At 49.4% G+C, this 20,650-nt stretch overlaps 1 protein-coding gene across 9 annotated transcripts in view; it reads left to right on the forward strand.

The window, feature by feature from the left end:
• Positions 1 to 19,201, forward strand: part of LOC127034660 (zinc finger protein 391-like) — a 35,417-nt gene extending 16,216 nt beyond the window's left edge. For 4 of the 9 annotated variants that reach the window (XM_050923752.1, XM_050923761.1, XM_050923759.1 and 1 more), the window contains exons 2-10: positions 2,179 to 2,265; positions 3,846 to 4,067; positions 4,714 to 4,736; positions 6,066 to 6,181; positions 6,436 to 6,468; positions 7,377 to 7,481; positions 9,836 to 9,924; positions 10,654 to 10,780; positions 16,663 to 19,201. In XM_050923752.1, coding sequence (XP_050779709.1) covers positions 2,179 to 2,265; positions 3,846 to 4,067; positions 4,714 to 4,736; positions 6,066 to 6,181; positions 6,436 to 6,468; positions 7,377 to 7,481; positions 9,836 to 9,924; positions 10,654 to 10,780; positions 16,663 to 17,708 — 1,848 coding nt within the window. In that variant the 3' untranslated portion in view covers positions 17,709 to 19,201. Of the gene's footprint in view, positions 1 to 1,353; positions 1,435 to 2,178; positions 2,266 to 3,845; positions 4,068 to 4,713; positions 4,737 to 6,065; positions 6,182 to 6,435; positions 6,469 to 7,376; positions 7,482 to 9,835; positions 9,925 to 10,331; positions 10,429 to 10,653; positions 10,781 to 16,662 lie in introns of those variants that run through there. The other 5 variants (XM_050923757.1, XM_050923754.1, XM_050923753.1 and 2 more) reach the window with 5 other exon arrangements.
• The last annotated feature ends 1,449 nt before the right edge of the window (positions 19,202 to 20,650 follow it).

Here is a 20,650-nt window from a genome sequence, read left to right on the forward strand (position 1 = left end):
GTGTGGCACTGGGCGTAGGGAGTCAGAGGCGTGCTGGGCAGGGGGGTGTGGGGGAGTCTCTGGGTGGTGTGGCACTGGGCGTAGGTAGTCAGAGGGGTGCTGGGCAGGGGGGTGTGGGGGGGTCTCTGGGTGGTGTGGCACTGGGCGTAGGGAGTCAGAGGGGTGCTGGGCAGGAGTGTGTTGAGGGGTCTCGGGGTGGTGTGGCACTGGGCGTAGGGAGTCAGAGGGGTGCTGGGCAGGGGGGTGTGGGGGGTCTCTGGGTGGTGTGGCACTGGGCGTAGGGAGTCAGAGGGGTGCTGGGCAGGAGTGTGTTGAGGGGTCTCGGGGTGGTGTGGCACTGGGCGTAGGGAGCCAGAGGGGTGCTGGGCAGGGGGGTAGCATGGTGCAGCATGGGCCCACACTGAAGGGGTAGAAGCAGGATGGCAGCACAGGGCCGGGCTGGACAGTGCCCGTCTGGCAGCTCCCGGGTTGTAAACAGCGCCCTTGTACTGGGCTGGGTGTTTGAGTGAGGGGTGCAGGCTCTGACCTGGGGTATAGCAGGGGGTGCAGACATGTAGGCTCTGGGAGGGAGTTAGCAACTCAGCATGTTGTATAAGAGAAAGAAGCTGCAGTGATTTCATACAGACATAGAAACTGACAGAAGACACTTTTACAAAGTCAAAATGCGAGAGGCAGAGTTTGAGGGAGGGAGGGGGCGTCTGTACAATATTTCACCGCATTCAGCCTCCTGGCTGGAGCAATAACAGCCCTGCAACACTTGTGTGAGACAGAGAGGAGCTGCGGTGTCTAAGCTTTGACAATGTAGGAATTGGGAGGTCTGTGCCTTTAAGACCCAGCCCCAGGAACCCGCCTCCTGCTCCGGGGCTGACATGCAGCGTCCTGGGAGCAGAACGAAAACAGCCTCTGCCCCCCCCAACCCCCGACACCCCCAGATTTGCGAGCACAGCGGATGGCTCATCCCGAAGGGCCACTGTTTCCCCCCATCCCCCTCCCTAAACGGGGGGTTTGTCCCCGCACAGGGTCTGGCAGCGTCTCCCCCCCCCCCCCCCGGGCTTAACCCCGGCTACCACCCCCCACCCCCGATTTTCCCCCTTCAGCCCCTCTCCCGCCGCTACCTACAGCAGTTTGATCCCCCGTGGCCAGTAAATTTCTGCCCCCTGCTCAGACCCTGGCAGCCCCCCCGCTGCGATTTGCCCCCCGTGGTGCCTTTAACCCCCCCCCCCCAGGAGGCAGCAAATCGTAAGCACAAATGAGGGCAGAGAGAGGGCAGCGGCGACTGCAAAGTTTACTGCGCATGCTCAATTCATCTGCGCATGCTCAGTGCAGCCAAAGTCAGGCATCTGTTTCCGTCGCTACACCGGCAGCGGGGCCATGGCCGGGGCCGCGAGCGCAGCGCGGGGGCTGCTCCAGCCCTGCAGCCCGCGGGGCAGCGCGGTGGGGCCGGGGGCAGCGCGGGGCGGGCGGGGACACGCGTGGGGCGGGCACGCTCCTGCCGGGAGGCGCCGGGCCCGGCTGCCTGGTTCGCTCCCTGCCCGGGGCGGTCCCCGAGCTCCCCGCGGCCGGAGCGGGGCTGCCCGGGGCTGCGGGGGGCGAGTGGCCGGAGCGGGGCAGCCCCTGCTGCGGGGCCGGGGCGACGGAGCCCGGGAGCTGCCGGGCCAGGAAGGGCCGGAGCGCGGCTCGGCTGCAGAGCTGGGAGCCCAGGCTGGGCGCGGGAGCGAGGGGAGGGGGAGGGGGAGCCGGGAGGGGGAGCCGGGGGGGTGCTCTGGGGTGTGAGATCCGGGGTGAGTGGGGACGGACTGTGGGGGAGCTGGGAGTTTGGGGTGTGCGGGGGGGGGTCAGGGCTCGGGATTGGGGATGTTTGGGGGGGCTCCATGTTCAGATCTGACCCTGCAGGAGCTTTGAGGGCTGGGGCTGGAGCTGGGGAAAGTGGGGGACTGTCTGAAGTTGGCTGCTTGGGATGTGGGTGAGGCCCCGGGAAGCTGGGGGTTGGGTTGCAGCCCTGTCACTGCAGCCTGGGGCCCTGCGTTTCCTCTGGAAAAGCTGCTCTGTTTCACCATCTCCTCTCAGTCTGAGTCCCAGGGACCCTGCACAGGCGTCTGCAGGGCAGGATGGGCCCTGAAATCTGGCAGCTGGGAGGTTTGCAGCAGTTTCTAACCCTCCCTCCCCTGCTTCTTCCAGGAGGCACCACAAAAGCATCTGGCCTCTCTGGGAAAAGAGAGAGAAGCAGCCAAAGCCGAGGAGGAGCAGCAAAGCGAGGAGCTGCTGGTAGGTGCCCAGAGCCCCCCACCACTTAGGTTTTCATAAGAATGACCTGGTGAATGCAGGGCCCACCCTGCCAGCCTCAGCCAGGGACCCATCCCCACTGGAGCCCAGGGAGAGGGCAGGGTCAGACATGGGGGTGACACGATGCCCTTAGGATGTAGGAGGCTGCTGGGCAGGAGAGGGTCAGTCTGTGTTAGCCCAGAGCCCCTACCCACAGGCTGTCTGGATGCCACAGTGACCAGGGATCCTTTCTAGCTCCTGGGGAGATGGGGAGGAAGGAGATGAAATGTGGGCTGCAGAGATGAAGGATTTGGCGCAGTGCAAGTTGATGAGGTTTTGGGGAGAAGTGTCCCTCCTGTTGGTGATGTACAGCTCACCCTGACCCCTCCTCCCTTCCTGGGATAAGTGAACTTCCCATCACTCACCGCAAGAGATCTCGTGTTCTGGTAAATAACTCTGCCACCCGCCCCGAGGCGCATTTATGATTTTCCCCAGTTACCGAGCAGATGAATTTCAGTGTTGATAAATGCAAAGTAATGCACATTGGAAAAGATAATATCAAATACACATAAAATGATGGGGTCTAAATGAGCTGTTACCACTCAAGAAAGAGATTTTGGAGTCACTGTGGATAGTTCTCTGGGAACATCCACTGAATCTGCAGCAGCAGTCAAAAAAGCAAACAGAATGTTGGGAATCATTAGGAAAAGGATAGACAATAAAACAGAAAATATCCTGTTGCCTCTATATAAATCCATGGTACCTTCACATCTTGAATACTGTGTGCCGATCTGGTCGCCTGATCTCAAAAAAACACAAAAAACAAAAAACATTGGAATTGGAAAAGGCACAGAGAAGGCCAAAAAAAATGAAGGGTCCGGAACAGCTTCCGTATGAGGAGAGATTAATAAGACTGAGGCCATGGCTACACGCCACAGCTTTTAGCGACACGGTTGTGCCGCTACAGCCGTGCTGCTAACAGGCGCACAGTGTAGCTGCTGTTTGTCAGCAGGAGAGAAGTGCCAGTGTAGACAAAGCCTGAGACTGTTCAGCTTGGACAAGAGACAACTAAGGGGGGGGGATAGGGTAGTGGTCTATAAAATCATGACTTATGAGGAGTAAATAACACTTCCTTATTTACTTTTGCCACACAACACAAGAACTAGGGGTCACCCAGTGAAATAAATAGGCGGCACGTTTAAAACAAACAAAAGGAAGTATTTCTTCGCAAAACACGCAGTGCACCTGTGGAGCCCCTTGCGAGAGGATGTTGTGAAGGCCAAGACACTAACAGGGATCAAAAAAGAACTAGATGAGTTTATGGAGGATAGGTCTATTAGTGGCTATGAGCCAGGATGGACAGGGATGGTGTCCCTATCCTCTGTTTGCCAGAAGCTGGGAATGGGTGACAGGGGATGAATCACTTGATGATTCCCTGCTCTGTTCATTCCCTCTGAGGCACCTAGCATTGGCCACTGTCAGAAGACAGGATACTGGGCTAGATGAACCTTTGGTCTGACCCAGTCTGGCTGTTCTTATGTTCTACGTTCACCTGTTACTGAGCCGACCTCTCCCTGTTGCAGAAACAGATGGCAGCCGAGAGGCAGAAGATCGTCTGGAAGTGGAAGGACCTGCGAGGGTTTTTGGAGGAGCAGGAGCAGCGGCTGCTGGCCCGGCTGGAAGAGCTAGAGAGAGCCATTGTCCAGAGAAGGGATGAGGGCGTCTGCAGCCTGTCCTGGGAGATTTCCCTGCTCAGCGAGAGGGGAGGAGCGAAGGGGCAGCAGCAGCTGAGCCAACCCCTGCAGGTCAGGCTGTCATTGCAATGATCATACGCAGCGTTTCTATAGGTGCTTCTGAGCCCTGGACCCCAAAGCACTTTACAGAGTGGGGTTGGGGGCATTATCCCTATGGGACAAATGGGGAAAGTGAGGCAGAGGAAGGGGCAGAGCCCTGCCCAAAGTCACACTGTGAGTCTGGCAGTGGCACCAGGGGTGGGTCCTGGGAGTCCTGGATGCTGCAGCCCCAAGACCTTCTCTCCTGGAAATGACTCTGCATTTTCACTTGGAGGGTGAAATCCCTTCCCCCACCATGCTGAGGTCCCAGGCCAGGCCCAAGGACCCTCTCACGGTAGGTTAATGGTTTTAGTGGGGCCAGGGGTCTTCTGGGTCTCTCAGCACTGGACGGAATTCGATTCTCAATGCAGAGAAATATTTTCTGCCTGTAAAGTGCCCGGGGAGAAGATTCTTGCAGTGGCGACCTGCCCACAGGGATTGTTGGGGCTGCGTAGGGGAAAGTCACGGGGTGGCTGGGAGGAGGCGGGCCGCTGCTCTGGGAATGTAAACCTGAAATTCCCCTACTGCCCGAGGCCTTAGTGGTGACCCCTGCAGAGCATCAGGCCTCCCCACACAGGGATACTCCCCCTGACGGCCTCCTCTTTCTCTCCCTCTTTAGGGTGCTGGGAGCACTGGGGGCAGGTAAGTCCTGGGCTCCATTTCGCTCCCCCTCATGGGCCGTTAGGTTTGATAACTGCACTGAATAGGAAGCTGCCCCCTGCCCTTGGAGCATATGATTCTGGCTCCCCTAGTGGCTGACTCAGGTAGGAGAGGAGCCGGTTACTGTCTGATCGCTAATGAGGTCACAGCAGGGCTGCTAGACACAGGGCAGATGGGACAGACCAGGCCTGTCTCCTGGACTGATGTGGCTGCATCATTCGAGGGCGCAGAATCTCAGCTTTCACATTTGTTCAAGTGAGTTGGTGGCCCTCAGCACCTCCCCAGTGTAAACAGAGGCAGTGTTGCCTTGCTGGGGCTGCCAGCAGCCTGAAGCCGTAGCTCAGAGAGCGTGAACTCTCCTGTCCCCTGTTAATGTCATCGGGGCGTCAACTGAAATGTCGACACTTCGATGTCAACATTGAACGTTCCCTGGTGATCACCTGAGCAGGTGGATCAGGGAGAGGGCGGGAGTGAAACCTTTGTGGGGTGGGAATAGGGGGTTGCTGTATTGAGGGGAGAACAGAGGAGAGACACAATGACAAGGAAGCAGAAGAGAAATGGAGAAAGGAGGGTGGGAAAGGCAGGGAAACACAGGGAAGAACCAGCAGGGCCCTACAGGGTGTCCGGGAAGGGGCTGTTTTCCTCCTGAGTGACACTGAGTGTTACAGGCAAAGACTTAGCAAATTAAGAACTAAAATTTTATTTCTGCTACAAAGGGCAGATTCTCCCCTTGTTTCTTGTACGTGGGTGTCCCATGGAGAGCAGTGGGTGTTCTGCTGTGAATGGAGCAGGGCACAGAGTCCTAACCTGATGCCCTGGCCACTGGCTGTAACGGACAGGGCAGTGTGGCCCTCTCTGCCAAAAGAGCTGGACACTCCAGGGTTACTGCTTCAGCTGAAGGGCTTGAGGGTTTTGGTGTTTAGGGCCCAGGTTCATTCCCTGCTGGAGCCCTGAGCTCTGTCTGTGGCCACTGTCAGCATGTAGGACCTGCCCACTCTTTGATCTGTGTCTCTTCTCTTTCCACATAATCCCAGTGCTGGTGGCCCTTGTTACTGCAGTAAACCAGCGTAGGGGGTGGCTCTGCCCCCCACAGAACCAGAGAGTCCCTGAGAAAGCTCCTGAACAATGTCTCCGTTCCTTGCTCTAGTGTCTTCCCATTTCCCGTCTCTCTGGGGAGCACAGGGCTGAGGTGACTCACCATAGCAATGACCATCTCAGGCTACAAAGCTCAGATCCAGGTTTCCTGGAGTTTGGAGGTTGCTGGGCTCAGGGTCGGGGCTCAGGCCTATTTCTCACCCCTCCTTTCCGCAGCAGGGAGGACGGGACGTTTCGGAAGCTAGAGCCGTCGTTTGCGGAGCTGGAGAAGAGACTCAGCGATTTCTCTCTGAAAAGTGCCATGCTGCAGGAGGTGCTGCTGGGATTCAAAGGTGAATTGGAGTCTGGGGGGTGGCGTCTCCTCTGGTTAGAGTGACCCCGGCCCTCGGGAGGAGTCGGGGACTCTAGTGATGTCACTGATCTTTGGCTCCATCTCACAGCCCAGCTCAGTGAGTCGCCCTTCCCCATGGAGAAGCCCTGTGGGGCTGGCTCTGTCTGCAGTGGCTGCGTTATTGGCCTCTGATCTCTGTCACCATCTAATGCGGGGGCCTGAATTCTCACCTCTCCCATCTTCTCCTTCCCCTAGAGACGCTGCGACGGGGGCTGGGGAGCGACACAGGTACGTGTCTGTCTCTGACTGGCCATGGGGAGATTTCAGACCAATAACCATGTTAACGACAGGGGATCGCAGCCTCCAGCACCTGGAAGCTGTGTAACAATGTGAAGGGATGTTACTTTGTTCTTGCACCACTATATTTTCAACTGACTTGTCTCTTAAATATTTTAGCTTAACAATGTCACATAAGCATTTAAAGTGTTTTGCAGGTTTTTTTAGTACTCATTTTTTTTTGCCTTTGCTTTCTTTAATTATTGCATTTTTAAGTGACTACATTAATTTTAAGGATTTTATTTTGCAGTTTTAATTGCAGTAGTATTAATTGTGTTTTTAATTAAGTTTACATAGTCTGATTTTAAAGCTTTTTTTTTTTTAAAGACCACTGAAGTCTTTGACAATTTTCCTGTGTTTGAGTGGCTGCTTGATACTTTTAAAAAAAAAAAAATACAAAGGCTGAGTTTTTTTTAAACATATTTATTTGAAAATTTGTTAGTATAGTTAGAATTTTTTTTTTAAATACAGACTTTTTTTTGTTGTAACATTTTAAATTGATAATGTATTCACATTTTTAACTTATAATTATTTTAGTGCACTATTTACCTCTTGTGACACAGGTTGTAGCTGATTTTTACACTTTAAATAAATAAAACAGCATCTAATTTTAGCATCTAATTTGGTTGAAACAGCAATTCAATATATATATATATATATATATATATATATATATATATATTTTTGCATAACCTGCACTACTTTAAGAATGCAACGTTTGTTTGGTTCTTTTAATTAACTTTTTGCTCTAAACTTTTTTTTATGCTTACATTGTGCCTTACATTAATTTATATTTCTTGGAATGATTTTATTCATTTAAGATAGAATTTTCATTTTTTTTTCTCCCAATACATTCCTAGCCATCCCGATGATGATTAATTTCTGGGAAACATCCTCAGCAGAATTATTTGAAGATCTTGCACCAGACAGTAAAGGCACAGAGGCAGTGGCTTGTGGGAAAGAGGGTAAGTTTCATTACTGATCCTGCTCTTAAAAAGAGGGCTCCTCTTAGAAAACTAGTTTAACGTACAAGCACTGAGAGACTTTAAGAAAGTCACTAATCAGAGGAGCAATGGGTCTCTTTGGAACATATTTTAACTGACAAGCCCTTAGAGCCTTTCTGAGAAACAGGATAGAACTGTGGTCAAAATGAAGTGCAAACTAATGAACGTGCATCATGAGGAGAAAGAGGAGGGAACCCAAATTAAAATATAATGAAAACAAAGCCTCTCAGAAAGGAAATATGTCAGTTTAGTAGCAGTGTTGCCATGTCAGGTGTGAGGTGGGAGATGATTTTCCCCCCCTCCCAATCTCTTTTTAAAAGTCCCAAAAGGAATAAAAGTAGGTGGCATAGTTAATTTTTTATTATTTTGTTTACTAATTAAATCCATGTCCCTAAGGCCAGATTTGGCCTAGGTAACTTTGTTGCCACATTTTCTTGTTTACCAAGCATAGAGCTTAGTACTGGCCCTGAACGACATCATTAGCCCCCTTTTGTTTGGACTAATTTAATTTTCTGTCATTGGTCATCTTGCAGCTGTGCATGGCATTCATGGCTGAAAAGAATTGAACCTACTTTTCATCAACTTGTTGCTATAGGGTATTGTAAGATCTTATGAACTTTTATCTTCTTTTTACAGTGAAGTAAGGCAGAGAGTTCAAAACATGGGTGTTACTGGAATTAACAGTTCCCAGGGTTGGTCTATATATGCCATTGCACTGGGTTCATTCACGCTTTGTCTGGGCACCATGTAGCACTCTCTTCCCATGCATAGTCAATGCCAATACAAAGGAGTGATCTAGGCTGGTGTTTCTCAGCTGGTGGTTGGCGACCCCCGGGGGCTCAGGAAAGGCAGTCAGGAGGCTGTGAGATGTTGAGTGTTTCATTATGATCTAAAGCAAAGAAAATCTCACTCCCCCACTCCTGCACTCCCCTGTTCATTGTGGTCAGTGTTCTCTGTCAGCCTCTTGAAATATACAAGTTATATATAGACTCAGCACGGATACATATTGTATTCTTACTTTTATAGTAAATGTACAGGGATCAGAAAAGATTTGGCTTCCAATAAGCGGTACTTGCTTACTTATCTCAGCTGTGAAACGAGGCAGTTTGCAGCTGTGCACAGTAACCCTTTCATTGCCTGTATCCCAGCCAGTGAGACTGAAAGCCCTGCGGTGGTTAGTAGAAATGGGGACAAAGCAGAAAGTTTTGATGCAAACTGGCATTGAGTGCTGTCAGCGATCGCAGGAGAGCAAAGGAACCCAAGGATCGTTGGTCACTCAGTCTCCCAGGCAGAGGGAGGGGAGGGGGGGAAAGAGAAGACAGAAAATGAAGGAGAAATAAGTAGGGGGTGGGAAGGTCACAAGCTCCCAAACCTGCCCACATCCAGTCATAGAGTCATAAAGTCTAAGGCCAGAAGGAACCACTGGATCATCTGGTCTGACCTCCTGTCTAGCACTGGCTGCCAACACCCCCCAGCACCTGCCCACTAAACCCAACAGCTGGAGTGAGACCAAACTCTTGCAGTCCACAGGAGACTAGACTGTTATATGCCCCAGGCAGAAAATAGGAGGGATCGAGGTGCCCCAGTGCCCCAGACCCCTGCAGTGGCAGGGAAATGGTTAAGTGAGATATTTCTGAGTGAGCCTAGTGACTGCCCCACACTGCAGGGGAAAATGGAAAAACCCCCAGGTCACCTACAACCTGACCCAGGGGGAAAATTTCTTCCTCATCCCACCTATAATGATCAGTTAGACTCTGAGCATGGGAGCACAAAGAGAGAGAGAGAGAGAGAGATCCACGCTGCCCAATATCCTGTCTTCTTCTGTGGCCATTCCTGAAGCTTCAGAGGAAAGAGATAAAAAAACCCTCTAAAAATACATAGGGGGGCAAAATCCCTTCCTGACCCCTAGCAGTTGTGGCTGAAACCCTGAAGCATGAGGGTGAGGAACATAATACATAAAATGGAAGTGAGCCCCACTTCATGGTCCACTATTTGTCTCTATTGACCATGCCTTCCAGCTATCAACAGCAAACTTCATTTAATTTACTGCACCTACACTGGGCAGACTTTGTCTGTCCCTGTCTCCGCCTGGTCCCCACTGTTGGGGGAGTTGCCCTCAGAGTTTTAAAACTAGCACAATGGGTTTAGCACTGGTGGGTAGGGCCGGGTCTGGGCTATGATAAAGTGATGAAATGTTTTCCCAGCATGTGAGTCAGAAACATCTTGTGCAGGGAAAGAGCCAGGGAAGATCATGATGTGTCAGGAACTAAAGGTCCTTCTGAAATCTTCCCTGTCCACCCTTCTCACCCTGACAGGCGGCAGAGTAACACCCACCTTTGGCTTCAGATTGTCCCAGCCTCCCAGGGGCCAGGGAAGGGAACTGGCTGTAGTGGAACCAGTCCAGGTAGGGATTATTGCAGGGTTGCTAGTGGGTTCCTGCTGGAAGGAGAGGGGCAGGAAATACTGAGGGCCTGGAATCTTTGGGGGAGCTTAGTGTGGAGGTGGGATGGGGGCAGGAAGTACCCAGGGTGGAGAAAGGGAGTGGGACAAGGCCTGTGACAAACTTGTTGGGAATTGTTTAACCCAAGTCCTGGATTCCGAGAACAGACCTATGGGGTTTGGGGGAGGAAATTACCCTATTTGTAGAATGCGGCTGGTGGGGAAACACTGGACAGTGCTGGGGAAATGTATCAGATTCCCAGTGCAAGAACATGAACCTACTAGCTAGAGGCTGCTAGGAGATTCGAAGGAGGGGTGAGAAGTTCCCCACCAGTTGGGCCTAGAGTAGATAACCCCTCCCCTTCCTTCCAGCTGCTGGCACTGGGGGAAGCCTGTTGGGATGCCTGCTGGGGAGTGACCCTGGAGCCTGCTGGGGGCCCCATCCCCCGCATCAGCCTCTGGCTTGTAGGTGTGTGATGGATGAGAAGACCCTTCCCCCCCGTCTGCTGTGGGGGTGAGAGGATCTCTGCCTCCCCTCCTGTTTTGCCTCCTGGCTGCTCTGAGCAGGGTGGGGGTGGGACCCTGCTGACTGTGAGCCTGCCAGAGCCTCCATTTGATTGGCTCCTCTCCCCCATGAATAGTGGGGCTGTGAGTGGGGCAGCAGGTTGTGAGTCGGGGGCTCTTGCTCTTTCAGGGGCCGGTGACCTTCGAGGAGGTGGCTGTGTATTTCACCAGGGAAGAGTGGGCTCTGCTGGACTCCCGTCAAAGAGCCCTCTGCAGAGACGTCATGCAGGAGAACTATGAGAATATGACCTTGCTGGGTAAGGATTCCCGTCCCCTCCGTTCTTGGAAGGGGAAATGAAGAGTTAAGGGTCACACCACCCCCACAATGCCACCTCTGCTGTGCCCTGTCTCAGCAACAGCCCACTGAGTGCCTTGAAATGGGGCAGACTAGGTCCCTCAGGGTTCACATGCACCTTCCTTCATATCACAGTCACACCTCTGCCAAGTTACTCCAACTCCTCCCTCCACCATCCAGTTCCAGCTACAGCTGACCCAGTGCAGGGAGCATGGGAGGGGAGAAGATGATGGGAGCTAGTGGTTGTGGGGTGCCACAAGGTAGGGAAGGCTGAGTGTAGTGGGAGGAAAGGGATAGGTATGTGGAAGACTAGAGGGAATCAGGGAGGGATGGGTACCATGGAAGTAAGAGGAGGTGAGGAATCAGAGACAGAATCTCCTGGGAACAGGGAGTGTGGTGGTTTGAAGTGGGAGCCTGGGAATGGAGACAGGGGGTGGAGGTCCCAGCAGTGGTGCTGTTGGAGGGGGAGGATTGGGTGGGAGATCTGGGATCCTTGGAAGTGGAAAAGACTGAGGATAGTGGGAAGGGGATGGGGAGTGTTTCCTCCAAGGAGCAAGAAGGGTCTGGTGGCAGTGGGAAGGGAAAGTTTCAGGGAGGCAGATATTTGGAGCCCTCCACTGAGAATGCTTTTGCCATAGTCTCTGATGACCTGTCCCTAAGCAAAGCTCAGAACCAGTGCTCCATCCTTATTCTTCTTGCCCCATCAGCCGCCTTTAATACCACTGACCATGGTTGTCTTCTTGACATCTTGTCTGCTTCCTGGTTCTCCTCCTACCTTTGTAACCACTTCTTCAGCGTTTTCTTAGGAAGATCGTCCTCACCCCCACTCCACTCTTCCGTGGGGATTCTACAGGGCTCAGTCCTTGGTCACTTCCGCTGCACTTTATCTCTAGGAAATCTCACCTCCAAACACAAATTCAGCTACTGTCCGTATGCTGATGAATCACAGATCTACCGCTCTACTCCAGACCTGTCTCCTTCTGTCCAAACTGAAACCTCCACCTCCCTCTGATGACTCCTTGTGGATGGCTAGCCATCAGCTCAAGCTCAACAGCTCATCAAATGTTGATAACAGAGCTCTTAATCCCCCAAGCCAGCCCCCCATCTCCTTTCTTGCTGTTCAGCCCAGAATTAGCTGATGGAATCGCAGAGCTTCTGGCAATATTTGCAAACTCAGATGACAGAAGGGGTCCCAGAAGACTGGAGAAGGGTTAACATAGTGCCCATCTTTACAAAGGGGAAAAAGGAGAAGCTGGAGCCTAGTCAGCGTGACCTCAGTACCAGGGAAGCTACTAGAGAAGTGTATAAAACATTCAGTTTGCGAATACCCGGAGGATGAAGGGGTAATCGGTAGCAGGCAGCATGGATTTAATAAGAACATAGCATGACAAACCAGCCTGATATCCTTTGATAGGGTAACTGGTTTGGTGGCTAAAATAGACCTGAATATCAAAAAGGCTTTAGACACAGTCCCATGAGTAAGCTGGAGAAATGCAGGCTCAACAGAGCTCCCATTAAGTGGATATATAATTGGTTACACAACCGCAAGCAAAGAATAACTATTATTGGAATGATGTCTGATTGGAGGGATTTCTCAAATGGGGTTTCACAGGGATCTGTTTTGGGTCTGTTGCTATTTAACATCTTCATTAACGACCTGGATGTAGGAATAGAGAGCATACAGATCAAATTTGCAGATGACATTAAGCTGGGGGGGTGGGGGTTGTCAACACTTTGGAAGATAGAGCAAAACTTGAAAGGGATTGTGATAAATTGGTGACCTGGGCTGTAGACACCAATGACATTCAACAAAGACAAGTGTAAGGTGCTACACTTTGGGAAGAAAAACCCAATGCACAAATCCTGACTGGGGGATAACTGGCATGGCAGCAGCACCACTGAGAAGGATCTGGGAGTTGTGGTGGATCACAACCTCAACATGAAGTCAACAGCGTGATGGTAATGCAAAAAGAAGCAAATGCATTAAGAGAAGCATAGCATGCAAATCACAGGTGGTGATAGTACTGCTCTGCTCAGTACTGGTTAGGCCTCAGGGGGAGTCCTGCGTCCAGTTTTGGTCACCAGTGACTAGACAGGATGTAGAGAAACTGGAAAGAATCCAGAGGCAAGTGACAAAGATGATCAAAAGGGTGGAACGCAAACCAGTGAGCAAAGGCTGATGGAACTGAGTGTGTTTAGTTTGGAAATGAGTTAATGGGGGGGATATAACAGTGATCTTCAAATACTCAAAAGGCTGTGTGAGCGTGTGTGGCCGTCTCTCCTGGTCTGTCTCAGGGCAGAGCTACAAAGTCTCCAAGCCCAGGCCCTCAGGCAGGGTGGGGGAGCAAACAATTAGGGGCTTTGCCTAGGTCAAGCACCACACAGTCTAGCGTCCTTGCTGAGTGGCCGGTCGACCAACACAGGCCTCCTGGCCAAAGGTGGAGTGGCAGGAGGTAGGGGGACCCTGGCCCACCTGACTCCACTGGGTCCCAGCTCCGGGTCCTAACAGGGGCAGTATAATCTGCCACTGGATCAGGGGGGATCCACCCACGACACCCTTACTTAGTGTCAGGCCAACACTCAGCCAGACGATGGTCTAGTTTCCCAGGGCTACCTCCTACAATCCCCCGGGTTTGGTACCTCTGGCCTCCATTTCCCTGGGTCAGTGGTCTGTGGCAGCCCCATCAGCTCATTGGCACCTTGACTGGCTGGTGACCCTGGGAGCTTTGGCCAGTCCTCTGGTGGCAGCCCTAGTGGATCCTCAATGTCCCACTCTGGCAGCAGGTGACAAGCGTCTATCTCCCTTGGCAGCTCCAGCCCAACTGAGCTGCAGGGCCCCCTCTTGTACTTCTGCTTCCTGTTCCACCCCTCATCTTCCGGAGGGGTGGATGTGGCTTTCCTGGATCTGTAGCCCAACGGGCGGATTGTGGTCCCTGCTGGTCTTCCCTGCTACAGGCTGCCATACAAAGGATGGAGAACTGTTCTTCTCTCTTGTCACAGAGTGCAGGACAAGAACAGGGGGTGCAAACTACAACACAGCAGATTTAGATTAAATCTCAGGAACAATTTCCTAACTGGAAGAACCGTAGGACAATGGAACAGACACCTACGGTGGTGGTGGAAGGTTATTCACTGGAGGTTTTCAAAAAGAGTCTGGTTTAGTCACAGCAAGTCCTGCACCTTGGCAGGGGGTTAGACTAGATGACCTTTGTGCTCCTTTTAACTCTATGGTTCTAAGGGGAACCGGGGTTCACCCTTGGAAAAAGCTAAAGCGAGCGTGTCACTCATTAAGGGTATGTCTGCACTGCGTCTGGAAGCTGCCTCCCAGCCAGAGTCCATGCTGACTCACTACAAATAACGGTGTAGGCGGTTGGTTTGTAGCTTGGGTTCTAAAGCCAGGGGTTGAGGGGGGTGGGTGGGCTGGATGGTCTGAACTCCAAGCGGAGCCCTAACATCAAAGCAATGTCTTCACAGCCATTTTTAATGCACTAGTGTGAGACCCAGCCTGGAAGGCAGCTGACTTCCTGATGCACCTTAGACATACCCTAAAGAGAGCGGTCCTAAGGGCGACTGTATGAAGGTTGGGTCACCTAAGTCCCTGTAAATCCATGACTCAGCCCCCTCCCTTGACACCCTGTCAGCAAGCCTTAGCGGGTCACAACTAAGGATGCCAAATTCAGGATGAACTGCTGAGAAATAGGGCAAACACAACCCCAAACTGGTGGTTACTCTTTTATAAGTTTCAGAGTAGCAGCCGTGTTAGTCTATATCCGCAAAAAGAACAGGAGTACTTGTGGCACCTAAGAGACTAACACATTTATTTGAGCATAAGCATGCATCCGATAAAGTGGGCTGTAGCCCACGAAAGCTTATGCTCAAATAAATTTGTTAGTTTCTTAGGTGCCACAAGTACTCCTGTTCTTTTATAAGATAGACCAAACCAGCCACAAAAGTAAACTCCTGTTTCACCACACTGGCTAACAAGAAAACATAGACGGTTTTCTCAGGCACTCTGGTTCTTATAACACCACCAAAAACACTGGATTCAGAGATGAGTGGTTCTTTACAACCAGTGTCTTTAAATGATAGTTTTTTCTGATCCCAAAGGGCCAGCCACTCCCAGGTCAATATACAACTTAAATCTTACCCAAAAATCATGCTGGTGCCAGTCCTTTAGTATCTATTATCTAAAGGTTTATTCATAAAAAGAAAGAAAGAGGAGAGTTTAAATTGGCTACGGGAATCAATTACATCCAGTAATGGCAAAGTTCTTGGTTCAGGCTTGTAGCAGTGATGGAATAAACTGTTGGCTTAAGTCAAGTCTCTGGAGTACATCTACAGCTGGGATGGGTCATTCAGTCCTTTGTTCAGAGCTTCAGTTTGTAGCAAAGTTCCCCCAGAGGTAAGAAGCAGGATTGAAGACAAAATGGAGGTGTTTCCAAGGCCTTTTATACTTTTGCAATGTGAAGGGCATCCCATTGTTATTACTGTGGAAAATAACGGCAGCAAGGTGGAGTTTGGAGTCACACGTGCAAGTCACATGTTCATTCCCAATTTCCCTCAGTCATTGCAGGAAGCCATTACCTAGATTCCAGACAGTCCACATGACAGAGTACATGACAGTCCACTCAGTGTAGATGGGCTTCCCCCGTGGTCCATTGTCAACCAGGTGTGTCTTGATGAACAACTTAATTTAACAGTCCTGCCAAGATGTGTTAGCTAGCTACCCTGTGGGTGTTACCCTGTTATGCTTATAAGAAGCACATGGGATCTTTTTCAGGGGAAAAGGCAACATGCCGCATTTATTGAAGGTACAACAATTAGCATAGGCATTCAATCACACACCACACACACCCACACACCCACTGTCCTGCCAGTTGATGTTATAGTTACCAGTCCAGAGTCTGGATCAACCTAGTGGCCAGCTAGTTTGATCATGGGTAGGAGGAGCCGGGTTCCGTCGGTTGCAATACAATCCTCTGGGGAAGTCTTGGCAGAATGAACCCAAAGTTTCATGCAAGGCACCCTGGTTATATACTGATTTTCCTTCATTGGGACCAATGAGTTTTGCACCGTCATGTTGTAATGAATTGTTTGACGAGTGCTTGTTTTCTTAAATTATTCTTTTCATCCTTTATCTTGATCTTTCATCAAGTAGTTCCTCAGGGAGTTCTCCCATGTTGGGTTTGATCACAGCTATTTTGTCCCCACTGATAGGTGCCTGTCTCATCTTTGAAGTCATCACTCAGCCGCCCTCTGGCATTTCAATAGGGACGTGTTGCAGCCTCCTGGTGCCCTTGCGGCTGTTGCCGCTTCCTCCCTCGTACATCTGTTCAGTGATGGCCTTCACGGTTATCTCTTAACACACACATTTCTCATTCACACACAAAACAGAATTAATTTACACACAACATTTTGAACAGGAACATCAAATTGCAATGCAAAAGAAAACAGCCATGGCATTCTTTTACTTATTTTAAAATGCTAAACCTGCAACAAATTGGTGACCCTCAAAGGTCTGTTACTGCCTTGAAATCAGTCCAGACACAGATTCTGGCTGATGTATCTCTACCCATTGGCCCATTTGGCCATTCCTTTCTGTTACTCAGAAAGGGTGTCTGGCAGGATGTGCTCAGATCATACACCAATACATTTAATACAGGGTACAGAATTATTCATTATCCTTCATTCTAAATCAGATGAAACATAAAATCCTACTACAACATTTGGGGGCAGAGTTTGAGGGAGTTTAGTTCCTGATTTTTATTTGACCTCTCTCCAGGACTTGTTTTGGTTTGGCCTTCCCCTTTCCATCCCTGTCTGAGGTTTCTGTCTCTATCACAGCAGGTGACACAATGGTGTGTGAGAAAGAGGAGCAGAATTCTCAGCAGGGAAATGTTGAGCAAATGGATAAACACAGAGCATTATCGCAGAGATCGAAAAGGAATGTGTCCAAGAGTCATGAGCCGGGAAACTCCTGTGAGATTCAGCACAGACCAAAAAGAGAGCAGGGAAACCATCCAGGCAAGAAAGTGGGTAAATGTATTTCCTGTCGGGGAACTTGGACAGACCTCAACGAAACCACAATACAGCAGGAAATCCTCACGGGAAAGAGAAAAAATATATGCACTGAAGGTGGGAAGAATTTATGTGACTACTCAGTCCTTATAAAGCATCAAAGAATCCACACAGGAGAAAGGCCCTTTGAATGCCATGAGTGTGGGAAATGCTTCACTAAGAGCTCATCCCTTTCTGAACATCAGAGAATCCACACAGGGGAGAGGCCCTATGAATGCAGTGAGTGTGGGAAAAACTTCACTCACAGATCAGGCTTTTTTCGCCATCTGAGAATTCACAGAGGGGAGAGGCCCTATGAATGCAATGAGTGTGGGAAAAGCTTCAATCGTAGCTCGCACCTTATTAGGCATCAGATAATCCACACAAGAGAGAGGGCCTATAAATGCAATGATTGTGGGAAAAGCTTCACTAAGAGTTCAGCCCTTTCTGAACATCACAAAATCCACACCGGGGAGAGGCTCTTTGAATGCAGTGTGTGCGGGAAAACCTTCAATCACAGCTCACACCTTATTAGGCATCGGAGAATCCACACAGGGGAGAGGCCCTATGAATGCAGTGACTGTAGGAAAAGTTTCACTAGCAGCTCAACCCTCTCTGAGCATCAGAGAATCCATACAGGGGAGAGGCCCTATCAATGCAGTGAGTGTGGGAAAACCTTCAATCGCAGCTCAAACCTTTTTACTCATCAGAGAATCCACACAGGGGAGAGGCCCTATCAATGCAGTGAGTGTGGGAAAACCTTCTCTTGGCTCTCAACTCATGTTACCCATCAGAGAATCTGTCAGGGAGATCAACACTATAAAAACCTCTAGGGCTATCAATACTTTCTTTTTCTTTAATAATTTTCCTGGTTCCCACACAGTAACTTTTGAAGCTGTTTGAACTGTTTGCAGCACCGTTATCCCTTAACTTGTCCAGATGAGTGGCCCATTTTTGCCTTTTTACAGTTTGCCCTGTTTTGAGGTAGACCAGTTTGTCCTTTCTACCAACTCCATTGTCTCATGAGTAATTCGAGTGTGCCCTTCCTATCAAGAGCCAGGGAACTTCACATTTATACCATTCCTCCTATTGCAAAGTTATTGTTAGAGTCACCAGTGATTCAGATTGCCAGTTGTTCTCCCATTGCTCTGGGTTATGCTGAAGAGCAGTTCTATTGGGAATTTTTCAAATTATATCTAAATGAAGAGGAGCAGAGGCAGGAAAAAAAATGTCATTTCAGCCTCTGTGACACCAGAAGGATACAGGGCGACTCAGAGATTCCCTCCTTCCCCATCACTGCAGAACTTACCTTTTGTCTGAGCCAGGCAGAGTTTATCTTCATCACATTCTATCCATCCACTTTTCAAAGTGTCATGTGATGAAGCATTCTCCGTTGTCTGTGCTTGGACATGATGGTTTGACTTCTTAAATCCTATATCAGAGTCACTATGAGTGCAGATGTAAGTGTCAAAGACCTGGAAGGGGAATTCAAATGGATCCCAAACACAGTGTGATCATTGGGAGTTTAAATCCGAGGTTCCATCTATTGGTAAAGCCACTTCTTACAAGGTAGCTGTTTTGTCCCCCATTATGAGGATACTAGGATATTAAAAATGTTGTAAATTACATAACTGACTGTTGAGATAGCGCTGAGTGAAGCAGGTTTGAATGGATCAGAGTAGAATGTGATGGGAGAATCTCTTGTCTTGATTCTGAATAATCAGATGTAACCTGCTCTGGAATTTCACTTGACACTTCCATTGTCATGTATTCTGTCTCTCTGTGATGTGGGTTTCTATCTTTCCTGAAGACTGTTTGGTCACCCAGTTGGATATTAGTTCAGTTTGATAAGATATAGCTCAGATTTATTGGAGAATTTAAGACAAATGACCATTTGCTAAAGTCCTCATTTATGATTTCAGCTTTGCTTTTCCCCCATCCCTCCATGATGACGTGGAGAAAGTTCAAGTGCAGTTCTGTCAACAGGAGAGAACTCTCCAATTTACTGGACATGCTAACAAAGAAACAGTAGTGATTCTCCACTCAGAAATGGTTAACAACAGCAGAACCCCAAGTACCTGAGGGAAGTGCATATGATCACCGTGTAGTTCAATTGTTGAAGTCTATATTATCTCAGATGATCTGGGGATAGAATTCCACATTAGGTGATTTTGAACTAGACAAAATGCCGATGTATTTGGTTCCCAAATGATATGTACCCCAGGCCCAACAAAAGATCTCTCCTAGCTAATCCTATGTTACAGGGAATGCTGCCCTTCTTGATGCAGATGTTGAGGAAATAGAAGTGGGCTTTTTGTTGAATTTATTCTTTGTAGGTGTTGAAAATGTGTACAAAATCAGTGCTGGAAATCAAATAGCTACAGAAAAATAGCTATTTTTGAATACAATCTCCAGCTCTGGTAACAAACAAAGATTATGATCCAGCCCTGTGTCCAGTCCCATATAGATTCATAGATTCTAGGGTCAGAAGGAACCAGTGTGATCATCTAGTCCGACCCCCTGCACAAAGCAGGCCACAGAACCCTACCCATCCACTTCTATAACAAACCCCTAACCTATGCCTGAGTTATTGAAGTCTTCAAATTGTGGTCTGAAGACCTCAAGCTGCAGAGAATCCACCAGCAAGTGACCCATGCCCCACACTGCAGGGGAAGGCGAAAAACCTCCAGGGCCTCTGTCAATCTGCCCTGGAGGAAAATTCCTTCCTGACCCAAAATATGGCGATCAGCTAAACCCTGAGCATGTGGGCAAGACTCACCAGCTAGCACTCAGGAAAGAATTCTCTGCAGTAACTCAGATCCTATCCCATCCAACATCCCATCACCAACCACTGGGCATACTTATCTGCTGATAATCAAAGATCAATTGCCAAAATTAAGCTATCCCATCATGCCATCCCTTCCATAAACTTATCAAGCTTAGTGTTAAAGTCAGATATGTCTTTTGCCCCCACTACTCCCCTTGGAAGGCTGTTCCAGAATTTCACTCCTCTAATGGTTAGAAACCTTTGTTTAATTTCAAGTCTAAACTTCCTAGTGTCCAGTTTATACCCATTCGTTCTTGTGTCTACATTGGTACTAAGCTTAAATAATTCCTCTCCCTCCCTAATATTAATCCCTCTGATATATTTATAAAGAGCAAGCATATCCCCCCTCAGCCTTCTTTTGGCTAGACTAAACAAGCCACGCTCTTTGAGTCTCCTTTCATATGACAGGTTTTCCATTCCTCGGATCATCCTAATAGCCCGCCTCTGAACCTGTTCCAGTTTGAATTCATCCTTCTTAAACATGGGAGACCAGAACTTCACACAGTTTTCCAGGTCTCACCAGCGCCTTATATAACGGTACTAACACCTCCTTATCTTTGCTGGAAATACCTCGCCTAATGCATCCTAAAACCGCATTAGCTTTTTTAATGGCCATATCACATTGGCGGCTCATAGTCATCCTGTGATCTACCAATACCCCAAGGTCCTTCTCCTCCTCTGTTGCTTCCAACTGATGCATCCCCAATCTGTATCTAAAGTTCTTATTATTAATCCCTAAGTGCATGACCTTGCACTTTTCACTATTAAATTTCATCCTATTACTATTACTCCAGTTTACAAGGTCGTCCAGATCTTTCTGTATGATATTCCGGTCCTTTTCCGTGTTAGCAATACCTCCCAGCTTCGTGTCATCCGCGAACTTTATTAGCACATTCCTGCTTTTTGTGCCAAGGTCGGTAATAAAAAGGTTAAATAAGATTGGTCCCA

The sequence above is a fragment of the Gopherus flavomarginatus genome, chromosome 15 (genome assembly GCF_025201925.1).
Source record: "Gopherus flavomarginatus isolate rGopFla2 chromosome 15, rGopFla2.mat.asm, whole genome shotgun sequence".
In the NCBI taxonomy this organism is placed as follows: Eukaryota; Metazoa; Chordata; order Testudines; family Testudinidae; genus Gopherus; species Gopherus flavomarginatus.